Source organism: Haliotis rufescens, unplaced genomic scaffold (genome assembly GCF_023055435.1).
Source record: "Haliotis rufescens isolate VD_foot unplaced genomic scaffold, xgHalRufe1.0.p SCAF_13, whole genome shotgun sequence".
In the NCBI taxonomy this organism is placed as follows: domain Eukaryota; kingdom Metazoa; phylum Mollusca; class Gastropoda; order Lepetellida; family Haliotidae; genus Haliotis; species Haliotis rufescens.
In genome coordinates, this window is record NW_025963813.1 from 2,688,412 (window position 1) to 2,704,684 (window position 16,273).

At 43.5% G+C, this 16,273-nt stretch overlaps 1 protein-coding gene across 1 annotated transcript; it reads right to left on the reverse strand.

The window, feature by feature from the left end:
- Positions 1 to 1,996: 1,996 nt before the first annotated feature.
- Positions 1,997 to 16,145, reverse strand: LOC124115462. The gene is made up of 11 exons (XM_046476466.2): positions 16,030 to 16,145; positions 10,678 to 10,792; positions 7,474 to 7,583; positions 6,840 to 6,972; positions 6,081 to 6,184; positions 5,207 to 5,384; positions 3,731 to 3,855; positions 3,314 to 3,337; positions 2,889 to 2,979; positions 2,259 to 2,377; positions 1,997 to 2,143 (listed from the first exon to the last, which is right to left on the reverse strand). The coding sequence occupies exons 1-11, from the start codon at positions 16,067 to 16,069 to the stop codon at positions 2,133 to 2,135; spliced, it is 1,050 nt and encodes a 349-aa protein (XP_046332422.2). The 5' UTR covers positions 16,070 to 16,145; the 3' UTR covers positions 1,997 to 2,132.
- Positions 16,146 to 16,273: the final 128 nt, after the last annotated feature.

Sequence of the window (16,273 nt, forward strand, 5' to 3'; positions counted from 1 at the left end):
TAAGACAATGGCTTAAACATGTGATACAATGACAGCTGCTGTATTCAATAATAGGCCCTATTTCAAAAGGCAGTGCACTCACGAATGTCCAGTATCTGTCATACTTGAATGTCTCGAGTGAGGCACGTGCTCCGTTCTTCAATCCATCGGAGGATCAGGAATCAATATCAAACAGTGTCAAAAGCAGGCAGAAACGTCGGTGTTTTCCTATAAGTATCTGGTCCGCAGTGGACAAGTAGAAAGATGCAAGTCAGGTGGTAGAATGATAGGCCTCGAATCATCCTCGTGTCGCTCATATATCATGTGTTACGCAAGGATATAAATGTCTCGTCTGAATTGTCTTTCTTCCACAACTGTAAACAAGGTAATAGACAAGCTCCTCACAGCGGAGCTGTCCATTCTGATAGGTTACGAAGGTCATCAAGCACTGGGATGGAGTTTGGACATTAACACTAAGGAAGGTAATGCTAAATCGCGATCTGCCGTGGACCGCTGGAAAAAAACACCTGGCCACACCAACAAGAAACTTCATGTTTTACCGCCGCCCTATAGCTGGAATATTGATGAGTGCGGTGTAAAGAACAAACAAATAAACAAACAGAATGTATATTTTCAGGAGTTTTCCGTGAGAAAGCTGTTCGGTGTCAGTTGTCATTATCCTTGGTTAGAATAGGTCTTCAGCAACCCATGCTTGTCGTAAGAGGCAACTAACGGGATCAGGTGGTGAGGCTCACTGACTTGGTTGATACATGTCATCGTATCCCAGTATTGCGTAGACCAATGCTCATGATGTCAATCAATGGTATGTCTGGCCCAGACTCGATTATCTTCAGACCGCCGTCATATAGCTGGAATATTGGTGTTAGTGCGGCGTTAGAAAATAAACAAACAAACAAGTTATAAAAAAGAATAATTCGTTTACTCGATATACTGGGTGTTCTGCATTGTTGTCATTTTTTTTCCAGAGGATAGTTTGTTTCGACCCTGTATAAGGACGAAGCGTTTTGGTCAGGGCATCTGATGATCAGGGTGGAAATCAGATATGTGGTGTTGTTAGGGTGGAAGGTTGAGGGTCAGGTGCGCCCCAAGTGTTGCTCCATTCTCACGGATATTGTGTCGGTGTTTAACACGAATAAAGCTTTCGATGTCTTGGAGAAATTGACTTGACTTTGAAGAAAGTTTGAAAAGCAGGGTTTTCTTGAATATATAGTACCATGCTCTGTTCTTATTTGGATGTCTGATGTACCATACACATTATGTGTTTTCCTCTTCGTTTTCAACACAGTATGTTCGGGGGAGGTTGGGTAACCGTGTGGTTAAAGTGTCTGTCGTCACGCCGAAGACCCAACGGGTGTGACATGTGAAGCCAAGTTCTGATACCCCCCGCCGTAATGATGCTGGAATATTGCTATAAACAGCGTTCTGACTTTACTTTCTCAATCCCTCACTCACCTCTCCCAATACCTCCTGTTGTCCTCAATACCTCGATACATTACTAACTTCGGATATTACGAACTCTTTGGGACCTGGCAGATCCGTTCGTTAGTTATTCATTTGACCATTAACGTTATTTTGGAGTTAGAATGGCAGTATGTGAATCCCATGTGTAGTGTCCTCCACCGTGATTTTCCTGTAGTATGGCGTTAAGAGGCGGTGGGGTAGCCTAGTGGTTGAAGCGTTCGCTTGTTACGCGAAGACACGGGTTCTATTCCACATATGGTCACACACACTTTAAAAATCGCGTAAAACAATAGTGGCCCACCATTGCCCACTGAACACAAACATGCAGCTGCTATCAAACACTCTCGCAGACCATGTCAAGCACCCGCTTCTGGCTTTGTTGTCACGATTGTACCGTTAAATCCCAAAGTAGAACGCCATCCACTATCTAATGGCGGGGCCGGTGATCAAACCACTGGCCTTCCGCTCTCCTGGCTTAACATCTATCCACAAGACCACGGAGGCCGTCATTAATCACAAACAAAACAACTTGGTATTCAGTGACCATCTCTATTTAATCATTTGAAAAGCGGGTATGCACACGGACAAAGAAACTAAATTGAATGATTGCTGCTGCATGGCATCATGAATATGCATTGCATCACTGTAGATTACCAGGAACAACTGTTGTTCTATGCTTGACCTGTGGAAACAAAAGAATTGTTTTGAACCCGGCACGACCCTGTTGATGATACATTTATTCTTTGTGTAAAAAACGAGTCAAAACAAAATCGTCTTTTTTACAAACAAATACTCACATATGGACATCAGGGCTTGTCTTGCCTGGTCAAATTGCATCTCACGTAACAGAGGCCCTAGTCTGCTGCCACAAGTGGCCATCAGGTCGTCTACACAACTGAACGTTCTCCGGGCCATACTAGAAGGAAACCCATACCATTGGTTGAATATATATATCATAAGATCAATTAAATGTATCACTCGAAGCATGCACCACGGACACTTAATGCCTTTGGACTCCGACTGAGATGCTTTTTGACGGAAGCTGCAGGCGGTTGAAGGTGAAGGCTAAATAGAATCAGGGGGAGAAGCGGTTCAGACCGTATCCGCACACAAACTGCAAGGTGAATTCCCCGAAGTGACATCACCATGGAGATATCCCCCAAATAGTGTCAGGAGGAGAGCCATCATGCCGTGGAAGGTGTGGTGAAGCTAGATGAGTTGGAGCTAGGGCATCCGTTTTGTAAGTGAGTGTATAACAGTATTATTCCAGTGTGTCGGCTTAATGTGACGCAGCTCTCGGAGTTTACCACATTGGTAAAACCCAAGAGTATGGGCATGGTGCTGACAAACCTAGAAACATAAAGGGGACGACCCTGACTTACACACATGACATACACGTCCCTGACTTATACCAGCTCTCAACTTACCTGCACCTGACGGATGTGTCTTCGATGTTTACACCACTATTCATCGGTGTTACGCAATCCATTATCTGCTGTTGGAAGTTCGACGGACATCCTATGGGCATTAAACAGTCGATAAAGTTTGTGTAAAAATATTGATATAGGGTACTGGATTTCGGTAAGTGACTTCGATGAGATGATTGCACTTTGCTGTGAATGCATTTAGTACGTTTTCGAAGTGCTGTATTGTCACAGAAAGCAAAATAAAATAAAATCCTTTTCATGAAAAGGGAATCTCCGCGAATACGTTGATTTTAATGCCAACAAAAACGGATGTTCTGTATACAAACAAAGAATCATTGTCGAATATAACGTGGGTTCCGAGCTAAGGGACGCAACTCTTCATGAGTAACCTCATATGTGATGAGAAGGGTGGAAACCACACTTACCGTCTCCTCCGCCATTGCTCGGACCTGGTTGATAAAGAGTGTAAATATTATTGCAATCGTGCGTACAACATATTTGTATAGAATTTTGCACCACATATAAAATGATATCAGTTAAAGGTTATTTGGAGTGAGTGAATATGTTAATGTGGCCTTAAGGTCGTATTTCAGAGATATTATGGTATGTCAATTTTGTTGTTGGACATAGTCACACAAACAGAAGTTTACACTTTGGCTTAACCCTAAGAACGTATGTGGTGTTGACAAACCAATGACCATAGGGTCCTGTCATGTCTAAGGGAGATAATTCTGTAACTTGAATTGCCTCGTTCAGACACTAACCCGTGCCAGTTGTGAGTGTTCTCCATGTGAAAGGAAGGCTTATACATTATTAGAGGAAACCGAAATACATGTACTTACATATGAAGCTTGCCTGGGTTCTGATTTGGTCCACATTGAACAAGTGGGCCATGCTGGCAAATTGAGGGTTATCCCGACAGTCTTCGGTTAAGTTGGAGACACGGTCCAAGCTGTTTGTCAGAGAACTGAAGGAGGATAGACAAATAGCTGCTCACGTGCATACAAATAGTTCGTGTATACAGATAGAAAGGATTAAGAGAACGGGTTCTGGGATTAAATATAAATCTGTTCCTGAAAGTGCTAAAAAAATATAATTTGTTCTCAAGTTTTACCAAACGAAATAAATCTGGGCATGCTGGTTGTCCTGAAGCCATTGGGACCCCCTTGAGTATGATTTGAAGCACTAACTAATTTCAAAAAGAATCCTTCACCTGCACGCATAGGTTTGAGCCGTCATTTCTGATTTCTAATACCATCTCACCTTCACACCTGTTTGACACAAGTGTCTCCAGGTGACACATTTTCCTATTAGCTCACCAGCACGCCTGCGTGAGATCCGTGGCTTCAGATCAGACATTTTCACCTGTTAGCTCACCTGCACTCCTGTGTGAGATCCGTGGCTTCACACCAGATACCTTTCACCTGTAAGCTCACATGCACGTCTGAGTGAGATCCGTGGCTTCAGATCAGACATTTTCACCTGTTAACTCACCTGCACGTCTGAGTGAGATCCGTGGCTTCACAGCAGAAAACTTTCACCTGTTAGCTCACCTGCACTCCTGTGTGAGATCCGTGGCTTCACAGCAGAAAACTTTCACCTATTACCTCACCTGCACGCCTGGGTGAGATCCGTGGCTTCAGATCAGATATTTTCACCTGTTAGCTCACCTGCACTCCTGTGTGAGATCCCTGGCTTCAGATCAGACATTTTCACCTGTTCGTTCACCTGCACTCCTGTGTGAGATCCGTGGCTTCACAGCAGATAACTTTCAGCTGCTACCTCACCTGCATGTCTGAGTGAGATCCGTGGCTTCACAGCAGATAACTTTCACCTGTTAGCTCACCTGCAATCCTGTGTGAGATCCGTGGCTTCAGAGCAGATAACTTTCACCTGTTACCTCACCTGCAAGTCTCAGTGAGATCCGTGGCTTCACATCAGTTAACTTTCACCTGTTACCTCACCTGCACGTCTGAGTGAGATCCGTGGATTCCGATCAGACAACTTTCACCTGTTAGCTCACCTGCACATCTGAGTGAGATCTGTGGCTTCATATCAGACACCTTTCACCTGTTAGCTCACCTGCACACCCGTGTGAGATCCATGGCTTCATAACAGACAACTTTCACCTGTTACCTCACCTGTACGTCTGAGTGAGATCTGTGGCTTCATATCAGGCACCTTTTACCTGTTAGCTCACCTGCATGTCTGAGTGAGATCTGTGGCTTCATATCAGGCACCTTTCACCTGTTAGCTCACCTGCACACCCGTGTGAGATCCGTGGCTTCATATCAGACAACTTTCACCTGTTAGCTCACCTGCACGCCTGTGTGCGATCCGCGGCTCCCGATGACAGAGCCTGCATCTGGGCGCTTATGTCCCCAACACTTGTTTGTATTGACATCATGAAGTCGTCCGGGCAGATGCCTTGTGCTTGCGTAGTCGTGACTGGTGCCAGGGTGGTTGGGGGTGCTCTGGTGAATGATGGTTCTTCACCTAGATGTTCGTTATGAAGGTGACATTGACATACCAACTTAACACAGTACATGCCATAATGGTTCACCTGTGAACAGGTAGTGAAACAAAAACAGAAATGGCTGAGTGAGTGAACCGGTGAGTTGATGCTTGAGTGAGTGAGTGAGTGAGTGAGTGAGTGAAGAAATTGGTAGTTGAGTGAGATGTTAGAAAAGGCCATTGGTTTAGTGTGTGAGTGAGTGGTTGAGTGAGTAAGTGTGTTGGATGATAGGTGATAGGTGGATGGTTGTGTTGCTGGGTTGTTGGTTGGGTGTGTGAATGGGTGTGTTTGCTGGGTGGGTAAGTGAGTACGTATTTATTATCATTTTTTCAAAGTTGCCGCAATTCGCTGTGCAGAGTTGCGCCCCTTGGACACGCTGGAAACCTATGATTGAGGTTCGAATCCCGGTCCGCCCCGATTGTGTTTCCAGGCACCATACCCGTGCTCGTGGGTTTCACCAAAATGGTAAACGTCTAAGACCTGCATCATTTTGGGCTTTCCTCCCACATTTAGTTGACGCACTGTGATATAACTGTAACTGTTCCAAGGTGCGTTAAACCCAACTCACTCACTCATACTGAAACCGCTTAAAGAGGTTATTAGTGGGGGGATTCACTTTAAAAATGCTCATGTTCGATGCCCAGGTGAGCTAACATAGAAAATGTACATTCACTTACACATCTCCGAAAGATTTGTCATCATGTTCGTGATGGCTCTGTCGGCTGAACCTGGGCAACGTGCTATGTTTTTTCGGAGACATCGCACTGTTCTTCCTACTCTCCTAAAACCGTCAAAAGGAAAATTTATACAAACATGAACGATTTCGTAATGTTTTATTATATTTTTAGGAAAAAGAATAGTTTATTCTAGAAAATACTGATAAAAATAATTTGGTATTATATTTCACAAATAAAGAAATATTTCTTCAATCTATGTTCTAAAACAGGATTCATCAGGAGATGACATATCTCCCCCATCTGGTGCAATTCGGATGTGGCGTTTGGCTCCTTATACCCCGTTTTTGGCTTATTGCATTGGGATACCTTCAGTTCAGTGAAGAAAAAGACAATATTGTTCAGTATTTTTGAAAATCGCAAATCATCAAAAGGCAACCAGTTCCCCACCAGACTGGTCTGTTCATAAAGAAATATTCAACAGTTTTGAAGTTCTGCAACGGAAACAGAACACGGACGGATGGAAGGATGAAGAGACATGTTGTTCGCTATATTCCCCGTTTTACAAATGTCTTTGAAGTCCGCAAAATTGGGTTTCACCTAACCTATCACTCCTGCATCACTGTGGCCTTTCCTCCTATTTTAACTGACACGCCGATATATAACTAAGACACTGATAAAAGCGGCGCTAAACCAAACTCACTCACCCATTCTAAAAACAGCCACGAGATGCTGATAAATAGCAAGAACGTGTTGTATTACCTGCAACGAAGGTTACTGAGGGAGGAGGAAAGACGGCGGAGTCTGCGAGCGCATCTCCGAATGAGCCCCCTCCTTCTGGAAGAACAACCAGTCCCTCTCTTTGTGTCTTCTTCCTCAGAATCTATCTCCTCACCTGCATCAGGAGGATGACAATATAACATGATTAACAGATATAACACGACTGAGTGAGATGGATAAGCATTTAACTCCGCTTTGAACAGTATTTCAGTTATATCACACCGTTTTATCTACCCGTGCTTCCCGCCTTATATACTACTCAGAAGAAGTTAGGGAGCTTCCTTTTCTTTCAAATAACTATAGTTAATATGGCATGGCATGGCATGAAAGAGTGGGAGGGGGTGACTGGGATTTTATTTTTAAAAAATATATTGTGCCCGAAAATTCTTGAAAAATGATAGGCTCCAGACTGTTGAAAAACAAGACTGTTTTTCTTTCCAACACCAGGCTCATAGTTAAACTATAAAAATTGTAGCTGAACCTGGTCGGTCCCTGAGGATGGCGCTGATACAGCTGGAATAGCTTACTGCGGTGCAAAATAACATTCATTCGCTCACTCTTCGTCTCATTAAAGCAGATTTATATATAGGAGCAAAGCTTCATCTTGTTTACTCACATATATCGGAAACTCCGTCATCATAGATAGATACAACTGATCCGATCCTTTCATCTTCCGGACAGGTGGCAACGACTTCATCCATACAATCCAGGGCCTGACCAGCGTCACTGCGGAAAACAAATCACATCTAGATATTCAGGCCTGCCAAGCATCACTGGGGAAAACGTAACTCTTCTATATAGGCAGGGCCTGTCCGGCATCACTGGGGAAAACGTAACTCATCTATATAGCCAGGGCCTGTCCGCCATCACTGGGGAAAACGTAACTCTTCTATATAGGCAGGGCCTGTCCGCCATCACTGGGGGAAACGTAACTCTTCTATATATCCAAGGCCTGTCCGCCATCACTGGGGAAAACGTAACTCTTCTATATAGGCAGGGCCTGTCCGGAATCACTGGGGAAAACGTAACTCTTCTATATATCCAAGGCCTGTCCGCCATCACTGGGGAAAACGTAACTCATGTATATAGGCAGGGCCTGTCCGGCATCACTGGGGAAAACGTAACTCTTCTATATAGCAAGGGCCTGTCCGGCATCACTGGGGAAAACGTAACTCATCTATATAGCCAGGGCCTGTCCGGTATCACTGGGGAAAACGTAACTCATCTATTTAGCCAGGGCCTGTCTGGCATTACTGGGGAAAACGTAACTCATGTATATAGCCAGGGCCTGTCTGGCATTACTGGGGAAATAGTAACTCATGTATATAGCCAGGGCCTGTCTGGCATTACTGGGGAAATAGTAACTCATCTATATAGCCAGGGCCTGTCTGGCATTACTGGGGAAATAGTAACTCATCTATATAGCCAGGGCCTGTCTGTCATTACTGGGGAAATAGTAACTCATCTATATAGCCAGGGCCTGTGTGGCATTACTGGGGAAAACGTAATATATCTATATAGCCAGGGCCTGTCTTGCATTACTGGGGAAATAGTAACTCATCTATATAGCCAGGGCCTGTCCGGTATCACTGGGGAAAACGTAACTCATCTATTTAGCCAGGGCCTGTCTGGCATTACTGGGGAAATAGTAACTCATGTATATAGCCAGGGCCTGTCTGTCATTACTGGGGAAATAGTAACTCATCTATATAGCCAGGGTCTGTGTGGCATTACTGGGGAAAACGTAATATATCTATATAGCCAGGGCCTGTCTTGCATTACTGGGGAAATAGTAACTCATCTATATAGCCAGGGCCTGTCCGGTATCACTGGGGAAAACGTAACTCATCTATTTAGCCAGGGCCTGTCTGGCATTACTGGGGAAAACGTAACTCATGTATATAGCCAGGGCCTGTCTGGCATTACTGGGGAAATAGTAACTCATGTATATAGCCAGGGCCTGTCTGGCATTACTGGGGAAATAGTAACTCATCTATATAGCCAGGGCCTGTCTGGCATTACTGGGGAAATAGTAACTCATCTATATAGCCAGGGCCTGTCTGTCATTACTGGGGAAATAGTAACTCATCTATATAGCCAGGGCCTGTGTGGCATTACTGGGGAAAACGTAATATATCTATATAGCCAGGGCCTGTCTGGCATTACTGGGGAAATAGTAACTCATCTATATAGCCAGGGCCTGTCCGGTATCACTGGGGAAAACGTAACTCATCTATTTAGCCAGGGCCTGTCTGGCATTACTGGGGAAAACGTAACTCATCTATATAGCCAGGGCCTGTCTGGCATTACTGGGGAAATAGTAACTCATGTATATAGCCAGGGCCTGTCTGGCATTACTGGGGAAATAGTAACTCATCTATATAGCCAGGGCCTGTCTGGCATTACTGGGGAAAACGTAACTCATCTATATAGCCAGGGCCTGTCTGTCATTACTGGGGAAATAGTAACTTATCTATATAGCCAGGGCCTGTGTGGCATTACTGGGGAAAACGTAATATATCTATATAGCCAGGGCCTGTCTGGCATTACTGGGGAAATAGTAACTCATCTATATAGCCAGGCCCTGCCTGGCATTACTGGAAAAAACGTAACTCATCTATATAGCCAGGGCCTGTCTGGCATTACTGGGGAAATAGTAACTCATCTATATAGCCAGGGCCTGTCTGGCATTACTGGGGAAATAGTAACTCATCTATATAGCCAAGGCCTGTCTTGCATTACTGGGGAAATAGTAACTCATCTATATAGCCAGGGCCTGTCTGGCATTACTGGGGAAAGAGTAACTCATCTATATAGCCAGGGCCTGTCTGGCATTACTGGAGAAAACGTAACTCATCTATATAGCCAGGGCCTGTCTGGCATTACTGGGGAAATAGTAACTCATCTATATAGCCAGGGCCTGTCTGGCATTACTGGGGAAATAGTAACTCATCTATATAGCCAAGGTCCGGCATTACTGGGGAAATAGTAACTCATCTATATAGCCAGGGCCTGTCTGGCATTACTGGGGAAATAGTAACTCATCTATATAGCCAGGGCCTGTCCGGTATTACTGGGGAAAACGTAACTCATCTATATAGCCAGGGCCTGTCTGGCATTTCTTGGGAAAACGTAACTCATCTATATAGCCAGGGCCTGTCTGGCATTACTGGGGAAATAGTAACTCATCTATATAAGCAGGGCCTGTCTGGCATTACTGGGGAAAACGTAACTCATCTATATAGCCAGGGCCTGTCCGGTATTACTGGGGAAAACGTAACTCATCTATATAGCCAGGGCCTGTCTGGCATTACTGGGGAAAACGTAACTCATCTATATAGCCAGGGCCTGTCTGGCATTACTGGGGAAAACGTAACTCTTCTTTATATCCAAGGCCTGCTCAACATTTGTTGAGAATGCATAACACATCCATCTAAATCAAGGGTCTGCTAAATATTACTGGGGAAAACTTCCACATCTATATATACTTAACATCAGCTTGTGGACACATTTTAGCTTTACATCTACATTTAGAATTGTGACAAGTAAAGGAATGTGGAAAAGTCGAAGGACTAACTCTCCTTCATATCAATATTCATGATTACTAGAAAAAACGATTTCTAAAACGATTCTGAAATTATGGAGATCTTAATTAAAATGGTGTCATTTCTTTATTCTTTAAATAGTTCGTCCTTTCCTAAGTGATAAGTGCTAAAATGTTTCAAAAGGAAGACATGTAATATTTGCGCGACCATATTGAAAATAATGAGAAACAAATATATCTGCTGAGCTTTGATGAGAAAAAAGGGAAACAAACAACCTGCAGAACTGTGGCAACCGATCCCATGGAACACCCTGGCGATGTGCACTCATATGCTGGACAGCACACTGCTCTATCAGGCCCATGCCACAAGTCTGGCCTTCATTCACTCTGGCTGTTGGAAAACGAAAGTAGAATATCATGTAAGCTAAATATCAAGATGCAAGTAATTCCAAGAAAGTCTCATTACTTTAAGACTCTTTGTAACCGCATAGGCATTCACGAGGAACTCTGGGTGAATTTAATCCCCTGTGAGATCATCGGGAGATGAAGAAATATTGATCAATGCTCACTATACCCGCATTTGTAGTACACCTGCATTGTAAAGTTCTGTCTTCACATCTTAGCAGAGTCCCAGGATATAACTGAAAGATTGTTCAAAACATTATACCTCACTCAGAGTTGATACGATTTATGAAAATGTGGATAGTAAGCTTTTTTATGTTTCAGCCACGTTTTGATTCTCACATCCGTATCAAGTGAGTGAGTGAGTATGGTTTTACGCCGCTTTTAGCAATATTCCAGCAATATCACGGCGGGGGACACCAGAAATGGGCTTCACACATTGTACCCATGTCGGGAATCGAACCCGGGTCTTCGGCGTGACGAGCGAACGCTTTAACCATTAGGCTACCCGACCGCCCCTCATCCGTATCAAGAGCTGTACATGTAGCTGTACAACTTAGTAGATGAGGATATATGTGCAGGTGGCATAAGTCCACACGTCGGGGAACAAATAACCCGCATTTGGAATTTGGAAAAGTGCTTTGTATAAATGTATAATATAATGTATATGAAAATAAGGTATTTGATTACTGAACACTATGGAATCCTGAGTTCCTATACACAGTGCATGAACTGAGTGTAAAGGAAGCCATCGAGGAATACCCAAAGGCTGGACGACCTGCAGGAACACGTGACCTCAATACGTCACAATACGTCTTTTACAATCAGTAATAGTTATTTTCAGCATTAAACGCACTGAACACAGCCCTTGTTGGGGGTATTTATACACAAGACAAGAAAGGTTGCATTGTCAAATCTCGATGTTGAGTTGAACATCGGTTTCAAGCAATTGTTGAAGGTGAGGGATATATGATACATTAGAATATGCCCACATGTAGCATAATTATATGGCAGTTGGTAACCTGGCATTAAGCTTCTTAACGCAAGTTATGAATCGATGAGTGTGGAATCAAACATGTAAACAGAAGTCATAAGATCTGTGTGTTAGTTTAACGCCACATACGGTTATCACAGCTATGTGACAGGGATCGGTAAATAATCAACTGGAACAGACAATTCAATGATTGATATCATGAGCAATTGCGAAATACGCAATTGGGATACGATAACATGCAACAACCAAGTCACAGAGCCTAACCATCCAATCCTGTTAGTCACTCTTACGACAAGCATGGTCGTGAAGGCCAATTCACCTGGAAGAAGCACTAGAATTGAGTGAGTGAGTGAACATGGTTTTACGCCGCTTTTAGCAATATTCCAGCAATATCACGGCGGGGGACACCAGAAATGGGCTTCACACATTGTACCCATGTCGGGAATCGAACCCGGGTCTTCGGCGTGACGAGCGAACGCTTTAACCACTAGGCTACCCGACCGCCCCAGAAGCACTAGAAAGAAGAATTGATTCCCAAAAAGTCTCTTGCGAATATCTTTTGTCATAGTTTTGTTTACAGATAACGAGAGACGGGAACTTGAGCACGTAGTTTCACCCTGATCGTATTCACTAACCATTTCCTGTATATAATTTCTTTCCTCCAATCATGTACAGATGTTGCAATTTCCAGGGGCTATCAGGGTGAGTTGACTCCGCTGAGCACAGTAGTTATAGCGACAGCTTAACCCAACCAATCCCAACAACACTGAATGAAAATTGCGACAATGACAAACGGGCATCTCTGTTATTTGGGAAGTTCGGGGTCGATGCATCCTTGGTCGTTGTAGCAGACATAACTACCACCTTTGAAAAACAAACTTTCTACGACTTTATGTCATTCTCTCAGCAATAAGAAAGTATAAATAGCTTCGTACCACTATATCATTATTTGATTCCAGCCAACTGTTCAAGCTTCCTTTCATCAATCTACACGCCTTGTTCACTCGCAATGAGCACATTTGGTAATTTGGTAATAATAGCCCTGATTCCTTCTATTCGTACGTATTGTTTGTCAATTCATACAGAACTGACAAGGTAACAAAACGTACCGGGATGTAACTATTATTAGAAAAAAACAAAACCAGTGCGTACTTCGATCTACTGTCTTATTTCAAGAAGATTTCTGATTCATAGTTTTTGCAGAAACCTCAGGTGAATCAATGCTAATATTATTAAATTGTTCTGGAATTTGCTTAACATCTGAGAAATGTAAAAATATGTTGCTAAGTTAACTCTAGTTGTTCTATTTTCTTTCAGATACATTGTATGTACATCAGAAAAAACCCATTCAATTTAAATATTTACATCAATATTGCAGTAATTTATTATGTGAATGAATGCTTTTAAAATGTGAAATCTGCTTCATTTAGGAAAGGATATTTTAAAAGATGTTTGTCATCCTAATTCAAAAAAGATTAAAAAAACATATTTAAGATACTATCCAGATCTAAATCTGTGTAGAAAATATTTCCCTTGATCGTAAATTTACAATGTAGTATTCGGTTCTCCTTGCCCGAGGCTGCATGTTTGTTTTAAAAATAGAATTTTATAAGTAAGTTTGAAGCTGATTTAAACCTTTGTTTTATGCAGCATATATGACTTGAAAAGGGTTTATGGTAAGAAATGATTTTAATTCGTGATGGTTGCTTTTAAATCCACATGCGCTCCCCTTCACTACAATGCGTTTAGATTCAAGTTTCGGTTTCATCTTGCTCTCTGGGGGCGGTCGGGTAGCCAAGTGGTTAAAGCGTTCGCTCGTCACGCCGAAGATCCGGGTTCGATTCACAATGTGTGAAGCCTATTTCTGGTGTATATTGCTGGAATATTGCTAAAAACGGCGTAAAGCCATACTCACTCACTCGTTTGCTCTCAACCAGATTTGTCAAATATTTGATATACCCGGAAAGGCAAAAGATACGTCGCTTCTGAAAATACTAATAAAACTTAACAGACACTGGCAGTTACATGTTCTGTGGTCAATAAACTCATTTAACGTTCTACTGCTTCTTTTTGTTGCCTTAAGGTCCACTTAACAATTGAGTTTAAAATGAAGTGCTTTGCCCAAACGCAGCCTACAAAAGTGCAATGGGACTCAGTTGCGGACAAGTCTTGTCAAAAACATGATGCACGTGCATATCGTGGATGGTATAGGTATAAAAGACGCCCAAAACTGCGAAGCTGGCTTTCGTTATTTCAATTCATCAGCCATGCCAAGATTCTAAAGGAAATGAGAGACAACAAGCGATCGGAAGACTGCAAGCAGGCCAGAGTGCACAGGTCGTTACAAATGCATTCAATGTCAACGTCAGAACGATATATCGTTTGCAACATCGCCACAACACCACCAACACCACCAACGACCAACCGCGTCGTGGTCGTCCTAGAGTCACTACTCCCAGACAAGATCGGTTCATGATACCCCAACATCTGCAGAACCGATTCCGAATGGCCACTGAAACAGTTCGGCAAACCATTGGCAACCACCAGCGTGTCATCAGTGATCGTACAGTCCGACGTCGCCTAACTGCCAACAACATCTCGTGCCACCGTCCTGCTCGTGTACCCATCCTGAGAGATCGTCACCGACAGGCCCGACTGCAATGAGCCAGACAGCAAGCATCAAAATTGACGTCAACAGCAATGGAGAAGAATCATCTTCACTGATGAAAGTCGCCACTGTGTTTCAGCGAGCGTTATGCTGATGCTTGTTTTATGGAACGAGACCCGTGGGGCGGCCCAAGCATCATGGTTTGGGGTGGAATCGGACTGAACCAGAGAGTGGGACCTGTGGTCTTTCAGAATATTGGTCCTGGCAGGGGTAATGACATCACAGCTCTCCGCTACATTGACCAAGTCCTCAGACCCCATATCGTGCCTTTTTTGCCCGTCATCAAAACCACACCTTTCAGCAAGACAACGCCTGTCCCCACACTGCCAGAGTCACCGGGGACTTCCTCCAGCAGCACAACATCCAAATCATGCCTTGGCCTGCCCTCAGTCCGCATTTGAATCCCATTGAACACTTGTGGGATGAGATCCAACGCCGACTGAACGACGTCCGCCCAAGGCCGACAACTGCAGCAGAACTGCGTGTAGCGTTTCTGAGGATATGGGCCCTTATCCCAATGGCCTTCATCAACAGGCTAGTCCACTCCACGCCCGTGGTGGACACACCAGGTACTGATTTTGAACCCCCCAGCTGTGATGAATTTTGGTGCCTCTCCAACTTCACAATTCGCAAAAACATTCCCCAGACTGTTAACTTCATGTGGGTCAAACACTGACTTTCTCCGATGTCTTTATAAGCATTTAAAAATAAAAGATATTTATATGATACATCCACATGACGTTTCTTTTGCCTTTCAGTGTAGATCGTCAAAGTCTTGGGACTGTATGTTAACCATTTGCTTTCACATTGTAGGTTTTGACCATCCTGAAAAGGTATTCTGCAAAAAGGAACCTCCCCTCCCCAACCCCAACCCCTTTGAGATAAAAATATGTAAAGACAACGTAACCTTGTTTGTGTATCATCGTACCCGGTGGCGTGTATCGTTACCTTTGCTTTCAGGCACTGGTTTGTAGTGTCGAGATTCGACTGTTTACAGCCAGACGGGATATTGTGGGAATTTTGGTGATGTGAGATGTTAAAAGACTCTTTGACGCAAATCTTGGCAGTTGTCGTGTTATCAACTCCTTCAGTGGGTTATACAGGTTCATGCGCATCCTCGACCAGGTGTTAACAATCAATATACACCGATAGTCGCCCAGGTATTACACCTGTCACTTGAGCTTGAATACTTTAAATGTTATGAATGTTACCATCCTCAAACAATAGGAACATTAGGAGATTTTAAAAATGGCCCAAAACAGTTTCTTAATTTTCGTAAAATAGAAGGCAGTTTGTTTCTCTGTTTGTTGTTGTTTAACGCCGCAATTGGCAATATTCCAGCTATGTGACGGCGGTCTGTAAATAATCGAGTCTAGACCAGACAATCCAGTGGCTGATACCATGAACATCGATCCAGGCAATTGGGATACGATGACATGCATCAACCAAGTCAGCGAGCCTGACCACCCGATCCCGTTAGTCGCCTCTTACGACAAGCATGGGTTGCTAAAGACCTATTCTACCCCAGATCTTCACGGGTTAAGGCAGCAGAAATAGAACTTACCCAAAGCAGTCATGACGACGAAAACCAAACAGGACTTCATGTTTCGAGTCTGTTGCCAGCTCTGTACACAACTGAGCTACTGGTGCCGCCAGAAAGTGACACTCATTATATAATGTTAAAATTATTAACTCATATCCGGAGTTCAATCAAGTTTAATCATTTCTGACATTAAAACCATGGTCCAACCCAATTTGGAAGGATAGAGTTATCAGTAGCATTTGGCAGCAAATAGTGATGTCACTTT